The sequence below is a fragment of the Molothrus aeneus genome, chromosome 11 (genome assembly GCF_037042795.1).
Source record: "Molothrus aeneus isolate 106 chromosome 11, BPBGC_Maene_1.0, whole genome shotgun sequence".
Classification (NCBI taxonomy): Eukaryota; Metazoa; Chordata; class Aves; order Passeriformes; family Icteridae; genus Molothrus; species Molothrus aeneus.
This window is the reverse complement of record NC_089656.1, coordinates 5224454-5239291: the sequence shown is the minus strand read 5'-3', so window position 1 is coordinate 5239291 and position 14838 is coordinate 5224454. Positions and strand designations below refer to the sequence as shown.

At 42.0% G+C, this 14838-nt stretch overlaps 1 protein-coding gene across 1 annotated transcript in view; it reads right to left on the bottom strand.

The window, feature by feature from the left end:
* Positions 1–3576: 3576 nt before the first annotated feature.
* ADAMTS18 (ADAM metallopeptidase with thrombospondin type 1 motif 18) overlaps positions 3577–14838 on the bottom strand; it is a 77426-nt gene continuing 66164 nt past the window's right edge. Inside the window, exons 19-23 of the mRNA XM_066557388.1 lie at positions 13321–13525; positions 10662–10853; positions 10101–10313; positions 8949–9096; positions 3577–5364 (exon numbers count right to left, since the gene is read on the bottom strand). Of these exons, the coding sequence (XP_066413485.1) occupies positions 5249–5364; positions 8949–9096; positions 10101–10313; positions 10662–10853; positions 13321–13525 (874 nt within the window). The 3' untranslated portion in view covers positions 3577–5248. The remainder of the gene's footprint in view (positions 5365–8948; positions 9097–10100; positions 10314–10661; positions 10854–13320; positions 13526–14838) is intronic.

The following is a 14838-nucleotide window of genomic DNA, read 5'->3' as shown; positions in this document are numbered from 1 at the left end:
GATTTTCATTAAAAGTCCCATTGCAACTGAGAAACGACAAAATAAAAAGTCAGCATTAGATGTTAAGTGGCCACAGGACACGAGGCCAGCTCAGGTTTGTGTGACATGGTCACTTGCACTCTCTGAAAGCCTCAGTCAACAGCTGGATGCTTTTCAAATGAGATGTTCCAGTTTGTTTATACACAATTTTGGGTTTGCAACTAGTAGTTTGGAAGTGGACACCAAACCCTTCCAAGTAAAGTTGTGGGAAATGATACAGTTTGATGAAGTATATCCTATATTTAATGGGAAAGAGCTGTGTTTACAGCTTGTTACTGTCTGTGTTGGTTGATTTTTCCTCATACACCAGCAAAGCCCAGGCTTATGGAAGTTCTGGGCAACTTGGCATCTGCAGTTTATTTTTACAAAACCTGAGCTGATGAGCTTTCTGCTGACAGGCAGTATCTCTCTAAGAGTGAAATGTTCTGATCCACTTAAAATATCAATGGAGAGAGCTGTACAGTTAAGGTCTTTGGAAGTGAACATTCCTTTAATAGATATCCTGACTATTTTCAATTAATCTAAACAGAGACAGTAGAGTGACATAGATGGTCATCAGTAAAGGACCATTATTTCCATGGAAGCAGAGTGTTGGTAGGGCATTCCTGCTTTGGGGAGAATCCCTTCAGTTTGTGCTATCAGACAGACAAAATTCAGATGTGATGATTTGAGAAGGTCCCAAAAAACAAAATTCTTGTGTGTGCTTTCCTCCAAAGTATCTTTGGTCTCCACAGGTAAGAGCTTCAGAAGTAAATATTTCCCATAAAAATCCATTTATAGTTCTCTTTAATGGGCTTTTTTTTTGTCAGCTTTGCTATGTTATTATGAAAGGATTAGTGAACATTATCACAACAGAACATAATGAATTAATGTTTGGCAGCCCAAGGGATACTAAAGATCTGTCATTATTTGCAGTAGGCACACAGCAGTGTTGAGGCTGACATGTATAGCTTGATTTAATGATTACAAAGCCTGGAAGTTAGAACTTAGCTGAAGGTTCCTGCTTCCATTGGGAGAATCCAGAAATTATAAAACAGGTTCTGTTCATGACTGAATAATTCTTATTATTGAATGGAAAGTACATAAAATATTTACTAGCTTGAAGCATAGACCCCATAATAGATGTTTTTCTTCAGGGAACATAAGGAATACTGCATTTGATGTTACTACATATGGTGAATTGAGAAATTCAGATTTTGTCTCTAGCTCAGTCCAGCTGGCAGATGTTTGCTCCCCTTCCCTTAGCCCTGCCTGGTGTGTGCTGGCTGCTGGAAGGCCAGAGTGTGTTTCTGATTCCCTGTGCTCCAGGCAGGGGCTGTGGCTTCCCCATGGCACTGGGAGGCAGATGCTGTCAATAACCTTTGCAGGGCTGAGGGTCAGCTTGGTCCCACTGCCCTTCTGTCACAGACTGTACTCGTGGGAAGGGGAAGGACTCCAGAGTGTGATCTACATCAAAGGACACATTCCAGTCCAGCCTGGACCTGGATTTGTCCTGAAGAGCAAGGGAGGAAGAATACCCACAGTGGTGGTGCCCAGTGAGCAGGAAGCAGGCAGGGAGGTCAGCTTGATTTGGCTGATGTTCATACAGTAGTGCCTGGGGAGGAATTTAAAGCATCTCCTGGAAGCTGCATCTCCTTATTTCAGGACTTTTTCAACAAGATGGAGGTTTACTGCTTTGCCAGATCCTCACTCCTCAGTCCCCAGTAACTGGCAGGTGAGTGATTTCATGGATTTCCCTCCTCTTGGAACAGTCCCTATCTTGGTTAGGACTCAGCACTGAATGTGCCTCATTTTCGCTTTCAAAGCAGTGTCAGGATAAAGTTCCTCAGCACTGTTCCTTCAGATCTCACCTGCACAGAGCTGCCTTGGAGATGTCCTGCACTGTCCACACAGACAGTGAGCCACCAGCAGCACTGTTTCTCCTAATCACCATGAACTCCCTAAAAACGTGATCTTTTCCTTAGTTTCTTGTGGCACACTCAGGACTCTGAGCCCCTCCTGACCTGTGCACACAGCCCTGAACACAACGGAATCCCAGTGACTCTGTAAGGCTGCACTTCAATTACAATAGAAAGAATAATGTTAATTTATTTTCTTGATGCTTTTGAATGGGATTTGCTGAAAAATAAAGGAAATATGGGATATGGATCATGTTACCATAAAACCACATGCAGTGAAACATTCATCTGTCTCCAGCATTTCATGTCTTCTGGGCATCTGAGAGAGCTGAGTTTGATTTACACAATCAAGCTATTCATTAAATATCTGTTTGAGTTTGGGGCAGATGCATCCTTTACCTGAGTGATGAAATCTGACCACAGGAAATTGAGCTATTCCTTTGTGAAAAGGCCCCATTCTGCTTTATAAAGTGAGCCTTGCAGCAATACACTTCCAGAAAACTGCCAAGCTTTGTGTACCAAACACCGTTGTAAGGGCTCAGCAATAAAACAGTTATGAACTTGGGGGGGATCCAAGCACACAATAGCACATCTTTATGCAATATTTCCTCTTTCAACATCCCCCTCCAACACTGTAATTCACTGACAACCATCGGTTCATTTGAATTCCAAAATTCTAGCCCCAAACACTAAGCAGTTTATAGTCTGAATTCCTGTGTGGGCATATTAATTACTTAAATCACTAGTCCAAATCCCATTCCAAAGATCTCTTGCTGGGAGTCCTTCAGGAGCAGACTGATCTATTATTGCTTACTGGATTGTATTGTGTGTCAGAGGCATCTCAGTATTTCTATCAACAGCCCTCTGGATATCTGGCTCTTGTGAGAGCACTGAGTGGTTGTGAATGAAGGGAAAAGCACCAATATACAGTTGGAGAATATATCTGAAACGATCAGTGAAATGATACCCTCCCTCCTAGGGATTGGCTTGGAAGGTTCTTAGCCAGTTTTAGAAAAATCAAGTATCCCCAGGCAGATGGGAGAGGCTGTAAAACCTCCTGCTGTGTTGAGTGAGGCTCCTTATCTCCAATACCACCTTGCAGATAAAGACAGGGAAGAATCCTGCTGGTTTTGGGATACACAAATTCCCACTGTCTTTGCTGAGAGGAGCGACAGCTCAGGTTTGTCTTGCACATGTATTGTTGTGTATTTTAGCTTTTGTGTTGTCATACAAATAAAACCATGAAGTTTTGCTCCGTTTTGCCTTTTTGGGCCCAATTTCCCAATTACACAGCAGCAGAAAAACAGGATAACCTTCTCCTTATGGGACAACCAACAAAGATGCAAGGGAATGCACACAGCACTTGTAACACTTGATATTTACTTATAACCTCCATATTTTATTCATGAATTTTACAATTCCAAATATAATGAAACAGTTAGAGTATTTTATTACAAAGCTTATAAAATAATTAAATATTACACTTATAGTTTTTGCTTTTTTTACACCATAATTCATACTTTGTGACACTACCATTTTTCTTTCCTCAGTTCTCACTTAGGGAAGTGAGCAAAGAAATATAAAGGAAAAGCTATGCATTAATAAATTAATTATTTTACATCAAATAATAAAAAGGACACAATTATAAAAACAAAACAAAAACAACCTTTTAGTTTTCCTAGAAAAAAGGTTATAATTACACAATGTCCAATATCAAGACAGAGCAGTGTAGGTTGAGATATGTTTCCAATCATTTCCTAAAGTAACACAGAATACATGTTTTTAATTTAAATTGTTTCAGAAGGAACTGCTAATTTTAAGTGACCACTGTCTGGCATTAGTGCTGAGCTGGCTAATCCTACACTGAAACCGTACTTTAAAAAAACACTCAAACTGAACTACATTCATCAAAAAAAGTTGTGGGATTGGGTGGAATTAGATAAATATGTCCCTCATAGGCACTCCCCAGAAAATTACAGTAGGACACAGCTCTGTCTCGGAATGGGTTTGGCAAATACGTTGGGATTTTTTCAATGCAGAAACCTTCTGAATGGCACCATTTGATACATGGTGCCATCAAACATCTCGATACTGAACGGCCACACATATCAGCATTTTTACAATTCTTTAGTTTGCTGGTAGATTCTGAATTAAATACAAGTATTAGGAGGGTGTATAAAAATAGAATTGACTTTTATTTGGTAAGAGTGAATAATCCACTTATCATTTCATGCTTTTTTTTTTTTTTGTGTAACATGAATAAATAACTGTTTAGAGAAGTTCAGCATGAATTAATGGACTGCAGTATTCTTGTTATTTGCTTTGGGTAATGGATGAATAAAAATTTGCAGAGAGATTTGAGATTAGAAGGAAGACATTCTTCAGTATCTTGGCATTCAAACAATCTAGCTTCTGAAACAAAACTACTTTAAAATATCAAGTTTAAAATTTAAAATTACATATCTAATGAGCTTAGAAAGTTGAAAACATAACCATTGAGCTCAATCAATCTGAGTTCCTTGAGTTAGTTGAAATATGCAATTCTATTTTACTTGTAACACAGCAACATTAAAAGTCCAAATATTCTACTGCTGCATATTTCTAGGAATACATTTCAAGTTACTAGTTACACCTCTGAGTTTCTACACAAAGCAGAAAATGAATTCTTCAAAAATTATAAAAAAACATTAGCATGATGCATAACTTGCTTTTCCAGCAGCAAGTCTGGTAGAGAAGCACCATAATATCTTTGTAGTGCACTATTTACTTCTGGTGGCCACACGTGTGACACTGCCTTCTCCAGCCCTCAGCCATGGATGTCCCTTCAGGGCAGCAAACAGCTTCCTCACCCTGGGACAACAGTCACAAAAAATAGCAAAGGACACGCTTCTGATGGTGTGCTCTGTCCTGCTGCCACGCTGCTTCCTCCTCCAGCTGCCAAGCTCTCCTGCTTTGCATTCTGGTAAATCAGCCAGAAAAGGCTCCCTTGCCTTAATTTCTTCCTTGTAACATGTGACAGTGCAAAATGACACTTTGAAAGAAAGAAGAACTTCCCCTTGAGTCTCAGTGTTCAAGTGATCCATAGTACCCTGTGCTTTAGTGAGGTCAGCAAATTAAGAAAAAATAAGAAAGAAACATTCCTTTTTCAACATAAATCCAACAATTACTGTACCTCAGACATTCCCTTAGAAAAAATGTCTCTCCCATCAGTGGTTTATGTGGCACCATGTCTTGCCTCAAAGCAGAGACAAATCCAACATAACTTGAAGAAGAGAATCCTGTCACTGAAGGGTTCAGATAACACGCTGCTATCAGTTCTTCTTCGTACATGATTTACAACATTGCTTGCCATAAAATTTGTGGTTACAGACACCGTGCTGGGGCACCAGATGACACCAAGTGAAGAAATCCACACAAGAAGGATCATCTGAAGGAGAGAAAACCAAGCAATGTGGTAAGACTGTGTTTTAGCAAGTCTGCAAGTCGGGCAATAGTCCCACGCCCTTGTATGCCTTTGATAATATTAAAAACATGATGGGTGACTTGATTCAAAGGAGAAGAAACATGAATGAGCTTTCATCTCAAAAATACTAGTTTCTTGCTTTATTTTAAGAGCCATTAAATTTTTGCCAAGAGATTTGTTAACTTGATCAAGATAGAACAAATATTATAGGGGGGTCAAAAGCTGAAGGAATTAAAAAATTTGGATCACACTTCGTAGCTCAGGAAGACAGGAGGAAGTTCCACATTAGAGGATAAAAAAAGCCATCTGTGTTTTACATCTCTGATTACAGTTGCTCCAAACCCAGGTACTCATACAAATGAGCCTACTCCATATTTGGTACCAGTTGCTGGCTGCCATCATCATCATCATCATGTGGAGTTCACTTGCACACAGACCTCATGGAACTCAGAATGCCTGGGCCCTGCACAAAGAGCTCTGCTCTGTGCTTGTATTCCTGCACTTTCTGGAGACACTTCTTTCTCTCCCTTTTACTCTGCAGGGAACCTCAGAAATCTCTTTTCTCAGACACTTCAGCTAGGTGTCATGATTTAGCTTTTAGGGTCCTCACTATGCCATGTTGGCAAAATCTTAATTAACTGCAATGGGAGAAGAGACTTGTTAACCATGGTTAGTTCTCAAAAGCCCAGCTTTTCTTTACAAATACAGCCAAATTATAGTTTTCAATTAAAATCCTGTTACTCTTCAATTTATGTACAGATATCATTTATACACACAGCTCCATGGCTTTAAAAACACCTTGTAGCTGCTTCTCTCTTGTTTTGCAGTGGATGCTTTATGTTTCTTTAAAAGAGGAGAGTGATTATTCATATGGGTGATTTATAAACAAATTCACCATGTCTGAGAGAGCAGTAAGACTCAATGGGGTTTAGCAAAATTTATAGCTAAACTGAAATCTCCTGCGAGCATGGGTAAAGATTTTGTTCAGCTCTCAGAACTACTGTTTACATGGTCAATAAAAGGAATTTACAAGGAGACTGAACAAAAATCTAGCCACCACTGTCTGCATTCTTAGATCAGTTACTGAGTCAGTAGATAAATGCTCCCTCACAGAGCACAGACACTTCTGCGTGTTCCATGGGCCAGGAGGCATCTCCATCTCTCTATAGCAACTTATTTGGTTTAATCACCACTGCTCTTTTTTTATTTCCTTTTATATGATGGCAAACCTTTATCACCCTACCTTTATCACCCTAAAATTTATTTGAGTGAAAAAGAAAATAATTTAATAGTAATAGTTCTTTTAAAATGCCATTTTTCCTCAGGTTTAAAAAACATTAACTAGTCTTTAAACTCTAATGGTAGGGAAGAAAAATACTGTTCTTGAACAGGAACTGGGGAGCTCAGGACTGAACTGCAGCCTTCCCACTCCACTGCACTGCCTTTCTGTTCTGCATGGAGTGTCAGGAGGGATCCAGCTGGGAGTTCAGCACCAGACTTCCCATTCCTTCACCTGCTGCCACCAGACAGAAACTGGGAGGGCCCAAAGCACACAAGAGATGAAAAGTGCACACCACACATAGGAAGGAAAGCTGTTTTGATGAAGACAGGAAGGAGCTCTCCTGCCATGAAAGGGTGAATTAAAAAAAAAAAATTAGAAATTACTGTTTAAGAAAAAAGTATGAGCACTAAGGAAGCCACGTTAATAAATCTTAAGTGTCCCCTTTGAAGATCAGAGGGCAATGATAATATTGCAGAGGTATGGCTGAAATTGGGACCTAATCCAAGGACTATTGGAAGGAACACAAAGAGTCCTACAGAATTCAGTGGGTGGGGATCAGGCAGTCAGGTCCTTATTTCTATTTACCCAAGTATTTATAAGTTGTTTAGATTTTCATTCATTTGAAGCAGCTGAATTTACTTTGAGTTACGGTGACCGTAACTGCATCTAGAGAGGGATGGAAATGACCCAGTTTGTCTAGGAAAGTGTGCAAACTCTCCCTGAAACATTAATTTCTTGCCTGTGATCACTGAGCTGGAGCTGCGTGGCTGATATAGAGACTGATTTGCTTCAATGTGATTCCAGCCCAGCTGGTTTCCTCTCTTTTTGCTGCTTTAGACAGAAAGTTAGAGAGCAGCAAGGAGATAATTGATCTCTAGAGCCTGAAGGCCCAGGTATAATAAAGGGGAAAGGGCTCCTGCAGATGTGAGGAGAGAGAGAAGCAGGCCAAGGCCAAAATTAATTGCAGACAGTACTTCAGACATGAAATATAGCAGGGGAAAACAGAGGTGAAAGAAAAGTCCTTGCTATATCCTAACAGAAAAGGAAGTTATACAGAAACTCTGAAGTACAGCAGAACCTTTTAGGAATGTTAATTTGAAGTGTTAGGAACATTTACTGATAAAAACAGCAGAACTATTTAATTATCCCTTTTAGGACCATTTCATCTCCATACTCTTGTTTGGATTCAGGTCCCCTGATAGATGAGTCTGATAGCCTGCATGTCTCAGGCTGATGCAGCAGAAAGGTCTGCTAGGATCTCACTGGGTTTCACAGGGGTTTTGTGCACAGGGAATGCCAGGAATTGGGCAGACAGACGTGGGGGTGGTTGGCTAATGTCAGTTTACAAGATGCAGGGCCAGAGCTTGACCTCTGCTCCCAGCTCCATTACCACCTTCCTCACGCAGTCCAGCCTAGATTTTATAGAGGTTGCTTTCAGCTCCCAGTTTGAAAAAGGTCAATTAATGTGCAGTATTTTGAAAGTCACAGTTTAAAGTGCTATAGCATACCTAGATAAGCAGATTATGTGGGACAAACATGGACCTCCATGAGCATTTTTCATGCAGTTAGGAAAGAGTCACAAACAGTAATCACCCTGTAAGCAAATATCTGGAACAGGGTAATGCACCACTCTTTGTCTGTGGTGGTGCTGAGAGAATTCCCCTTCCCTCATTTCATGTGACACAAAACCCCTTGCTCCCCCCTCCCTTCTCACATTGAAGAGGTGGAGAGATAGAGTAGACATGAAAGTGGAGAGAGACCCTAATTTCATGTTCCCTGACTGCCTGTCATGCACTGGTCAGAAGCAGTAAGAAGGACATTCTAGGTAAAGCAATTTTGGAGTCCCAGGAGCTGGGTGGAGTCTGGAAGACTAAAAATATATGGCAAATTCTTATTGTTTAGTTCCAAAGTTGCTGTTATTCATCAAAAGCAGTACCAACCAGCATAGAATGCTTGTGTTTTTTGACAAGAGAGTAATAAAGATGCAGTCCAGAACCAAACAGCATGACTTTTTCACATACTTTTAACATATGCTTTTTTAAAAAAATCTCCAGTACCAGTTGTACTCCCAAGTCTGCTTTAAGAGGGCTCACTTGGTGAAGAAGAGATACTGTTAATATCAGAGAGTTACTGTAAATCTGGAAGTCTGGGATAAAAATCATCTATAAAAGACAGGCCAGATCAGTGGTGTAGAGAAAAGGTGATGTTTGCTGGGTATAGAACTCTAAGCAACAAGCCTGCTACAGCATCTTGAGCTGAGTTTTACCTCTTTTCACGGGGACTGGGCAGAAGTTGGTGTTGCAGGCTCTCAGGACAGCTGGTTTCTGCTGGGGCAGGCAGCCAGCAGCTGGCCTGCCCTGGCGCAGGCACTGCACGCTCCGCGTCTGCACTCCCCCGCCGCAGGTCACCGTGCACTGAGCAGAGGGAAAACAAAACCTTGGCTTCATTGCAGAGACTCTGAGAGCCCTGAGAGCCAAAGGGAGAGCTTTCAAGGGCCTTGGGTGAGACTTTCAAAGCAAGAGAGGTCAGGATCAGGTGTGCTGCTGTCCACCAAGCCCCATCAGGACCAACTTTTCAAAGACGTGTGTCTCTTGTGGTTATTTAAGGACTCAGCTGAAAATCTGGTTCCTTACTTAGACATCAAGACAGAAACTGAACATTTTAGAAACCTGTTCCTGATTGTTTGCATGGATTTCTTTTGATCTCTAAGCCTCTGGACCCAACCCTGCTGCCTGAACACAGATAAAAATCCCATCAGAACCATAATTATGGCGGTATCTGGGGAAAACCACTATGGGTTTGTAGGAAGAGCTATGAAGTATTTTAAAATTAATAAGCCTTTTACTTGTATGTGTTTCATGAAAAGTTGTCTTTAAGATAAATGTGATCATTTTCATCTGATTGCAATTGTCAGGCATACATTGTTTCATGTAAATATTATTAAATGGGTGCGTGTCTCATTGATATATGACTCATAAAGTAGATAAGTTCCAGAAATACAGAAGCTTGTTTGCAAGAATGTAGAAACAAATACAGACTGATCCCACAATTAATCATAGTATTTAGGGAATTCCAGGCAATCTGTGCAGATGCTCAAATACACTGTGCATAGAGATATGCAGTAGTTAAACTACAGTGCACTTTGAAGAAGACTGAGAAGAAAGTGTTGGAAAATGGGTGTGGAATGTAGTGCCTCTCAAGCATGAATAACATTTTTAAGAATAACATTCTTCAGTTTCAGGACAAAGCACTGAGCTGTACCAAAGTACGTGATGGATGTGGACCAGCTGCATCCCATCTCAGTGTCTGAGTGGTGTGGTCCTCCTCAGGGAATGGCCCCGTGCAGGAGGCACCTGGGGCCTGTGAGCACTGGAGGCAGCTCCTCTGTGCCATGCCACCTCTGATTGCCCATTCCTACCTGCTGCCAGGGCGAGGAATACCAGCCAGACACCATGTTATACAACGTCTGTGATGGACAGGCTCCCTTGTTGCAAGCTTCCTCTAGGCTGGTGTTTGGTTTCTTGATGTTCCTGCATCTCCTCTGGGGGAAGGTGACCAATTTCCCGTGGACGCTCTTCTCGCCGCATTTGAGTTCTCGCTGCCGCAGGCCGGGCCCACAGGAGGCTGAGCACTGCAGAGGCAAAGCACAGCTTCTACAGCCTCACAAACACAGGCAGATAAAGGGGAACTTGTGATGTGTCAGACACCCCAAATTGTGCATTGTAAAAGCATCTCAGAACTAATCCCAGAAAGCCCATGCTCCATAAAGGGTAAACTGAAATATGAACCCCAGACAGTGATTAACAAAGACATTGGGGTCCATCCATCTACATCTGGGGTTTACAGCCCCTCACCTAGAATACCTGATTTTCAAACCACAGCTCAGCTGTCTTTCCTCCCCATGGTTTGTTTGTCCCTGAGCCAGTATTGCCAAGAGCAGCCAGGGAAGCCAGTGAGCCATGAAACTGCACCACTTTACCTCACTCCAGGAAGAAATCACCCACTGGAGCCGGTCATTTTTGGGACAGCGTCCGAGCACACAGGTCTGCTGGGACTCAGGCTTAGGCTCTGTGCTGCACATGCTTTCAGGCAAGATTTTCACCTTGGGAGAACCAGGACTCTTGCAGTAGACATCTCGTTTCTTAATACCTCTCCCACAAGTCTTGGAGCACTGTGATGGGAAGAAACACTTCTTTGAACTGGAGGAAATGAAAACTGGCATCATTTGCATTTTCCAGCAGAGCACAGAAAGGATGCCTAATGTGCTGTACAGCTGCCATCGTGATATAAGTAAACCTGAAATTCTATTGGTAAATAAGTAACAGCAACATCTGTGTGTCACTTCTAAAACATTGTCCTAAGTGCTTTCTTAAATGTAAGCTGTGAACTCTCTCAGCCCCCATGTAGAACAGACAAGTAATCTCTTTTCCATAGATGAGGTAACTTGGACTTGTGAGCAAAATGCTTTTTCCCTGCTCAGCATAGTTGAAAGCTGGTCCTAAGCTCCCACCACAGAATCTTCCATGGCAAGATGCTCTCAGCTATTTGTCATTTTGTCCTCACCTTGGCCTAGAGGGATGAGACCGAGGCAGAGGAAACTGCCCAGGGAATTGATACATAACTCCACCAAAGGAGACAGAATCTGATACAGACAATGGTTAAGGAGATGCTTTAGTTGCCAACTGCAGCGTAGGACGAGTCACCAGGATAAATATGCATTGCTGAGCCGTGGTTCAGTGGAACAGACATGCTGTGGTTTGCACTGCCTTTCATACAACAAAATGCCTGAATGAGCCATTTGTGAGGAAATGAAGCAAAGAGCCCTGAAATAATGCTGCCAGCTTCCTACCTTCTTGCATCCTCTTCTAATTGTCCTTTCTACTAATAATTATGGGGCATGTTCCAAGGCAGAATCACTCAGTGTATCAAATTACAAATGTCTTTAAAAGACTTCATGAAAGCACCGTTGTGTTGAGGGTGTAACAAATATCTGCATGCTGAAAATCCGTGGGTTTAATCCTTCCCCCAAAAAAATGATCTTTTCATTTAAAATGACACTGATTTCTGCAGAGAGCCTGGGTTTAGATTAGATGTTAGGAAGAAATTCCTCCTCTGAGAGTGGGCAGGCCCTGGCACAGGTGCCCAGAGCAGCTGGGGCTGCCCCTGGATCCCTGGCAGTGCCCAAGCCCAGGTTGGACAGGGCTTGGAGCAGCCTGGGACAGTGGAAGGTGTCCCTGCCATGGCAGGGGGCAGGACTGGATGAGCTTTAAGGTTCCTTCCAACCTAAACCATTCTATGATTCTATGATTTTACATTTTTTTTCCTCTCACCACCTTTAAGTCTGTAATATAACAGTTTTGAGCTGAATCTTAAAACCTTTACTAACTTGTGCAATAAGCCTGTTCACTATATTCAGCAAGACTGGTGAACTTAATTTTTATGGCCTTATTTGAGAATTGCAACTTGAATTTTACACCTCTTAAAGAGGAGGAAAACAGATTTTTTTTGTAATGGTCTTATTTATTTATTTGTTTATTTATTTATTTATTTGCCTTAGAAGAAAGAAAGTTTGTAAGTGTGAATGTATTTGAAGACCTGGTTTATAAAATCTTCTGCTACACTCAGGTTTTCTTCAGACACACTGAAAGAAAAAGTCCTTTTTTGAGAGTTGTGCTGGACTACTGAATAGTTACTCATCTGTTAGAGAACATTACAGGGCACTTTGTGTTCAGCTGGGGGTGCTGAGGTCAAGATGTTCTTGAACACCTAAAGAGTGACAGCACCAAGAACAAAACACATAAGTAATACATTTTTCAGCTAATTGAAATTCACTTAGCTGATTGAATTTCAATTAGCTGAAAAATGTATTACTTGAATCTCACTAAATGAAGACAGAAAAATAAAATCAACGTAGATCCTTTTATAAGGGTACTGTCAGCTCTCTCTTAAAACCCAGATGTGTGATTTATTTGAAGGATAATTTCATTTATCCTTATATGAACAGCATCAACAGCAGTGAAAGATGGAGCAGAGCTGAGTTTTGTGTGTTTTTAGCTTAGGTGTTTCAGTGTCAAGTGTGTAAAGCAGGGTATGCACAAAGGAATTTGTCCTCATGGCAATAGCTGCAGCAGCACTGCTTGCAGGAGAGTTACTCTAGCAAAGGCATAAGCACAGAAGTGAGTAGTCAATGTATAAATCACAAATTTATCAATCCACAATCCATAGACACAGGTGCATTAATATGCAACTCTAACCCCAAATATTTCTCCATTCCTTGACTGCCTACCATCTCTAAGAGAAGTCACTACTGCTTGGGAAGTAATCTCATAGATGGTTGTTGGTCATAGAGCCTTAAATTATGAATCCAGAAGGAATTTTCCATCTGTTTGTATGTACCTAAAAGAACACCACATGCCCACTTCTGGCAAGCCCTCATGTGCCAGCTCCTCTGAAGGCTGGTTACAATGCACATTTAGTTTACATGTTTATACAAACATGGTGTATATATTATCTTCAAGAAAAAAACTACATGCAAAACACTGATCTCCACAAAGTTTGCTGTGTTCTTTTGGGGGAGAATTTTTTGCAGTGTTTTCATTATGCCAGCAGACAAAAATGTAAGTTTTTCTCCAAATTACCTGAGACCATGGGCCAAGGCTCCATTCGGGTGGGCAGTCCTGAGCACTGCACACTTGCACCTGTGCTGGGGTGCTGACAGGACACAGGGAATGGGCCACCACCTCCTCTCTTTGGAAAGCCCTTTTCTGGACACACTGAATGAGACGACTTTGCTGTCCCCCTCCACAAGACTTGCTGCATGTGCTCCATTCACCTGCTGACCAGCTTAAAGGAGGAAACGTGTGTTAGAAACACAGGAGTGCAATTAGCTGTAGAAAATCAATAAAAACAGCCACCTATCAAATGTGAATTATCCAGGGATCCTGCTCAGCCCGTCTCCTGGTGTACTGGTATCTGTTCAAGCAATCAAAAAGCTGCAGTCACATGATCTATTTTCAAAGCATGGAACTTTCTGCTAGGGATGAAATACAAGTCACTCAACTAGAAAAACAAGTATTGTTTATTTTATAGCTTTTACCCACTAGAACCAGCTTTTCTCTGAATCTGACCTGGAATCCTGAATTCCACAGGGACTGAAAGAGATGCTGCTATTGAGGCAGGTGGAGTACTTAGAAGATAGAATTAGATAAGGTAGAATTAGATAAGATAGAATTTAGTTGAGTATGTACGACTGTGTTTGTGCTGAGATACACTCCACTCACACAGGGTGACAAATGTTGGCATTTCTGTCAAACCCTACTGGCCCTACAGGTATTCATCAAAAAGAACTTGCTTGTTAAAAGCAGCAGGCCCTGATGTCCTGAGGAAATGAAAAGGCTCTGAAAGGCTGAGAGAGCTGGGGCCGTTCAGCCTGGAAAAACAGAGGCTCCAGGGTGACTTAAGTGCATCCCTCCAGTACCTGAGGGAAGCCTGGAAGAGAGCTGGAGAGGCACTTTTCACAAGGGAATGCACAAGGAAAAGGGGGAATGGCTTTAAGCTGAAGGAGGGCAGGTTTAGATTTGATATAAGGAAAGGAATTGTTCCCTGGCAGGGTGGGCAGGCCCTGGCACAGGTGCCCAGAGCAGCTGGGGCTGCCCCTGCATCCCTGGCAGTGCCCAAGGCCAGGCTGGACACTGGGGCTGGAGCAGCCTGGGACAGTGGAAGGTGTCCCTGCCATGGCAGGGGTGGCACTGGATGAGCTTTAAGGTCCCTTCTGACCCAAAGCACACTGTGACTTTATGATTCTCTAACTCAATGCTTTACATATCCTCAGACTAATAAATCTGGCAGACAGCTGATGCAGAATCTAAATAAAACAGAGGCAATTTAACCAGCACAAGCTGTTGGGCAATGTGTGCTCAGGCACGGGGACACTGCAGTTTACACGCCATGTCCCTCAAGTGACACAAAGTCTGAGGAGTTATTGCCAATTGCTTGGGCTAAGTTCAGTTTTGAAATGCCAGGAGCTGCTCACTATTTCTATTCTTGAAGCTCTGAGGGTCCCCAGGTGTTGTGGGACACTTTGCAAACATGCAACCAAGTGTCTTTGTCCTTGAAGGCTTCCAACATAAGACCATAATCACAGCCAGATAGGAAAA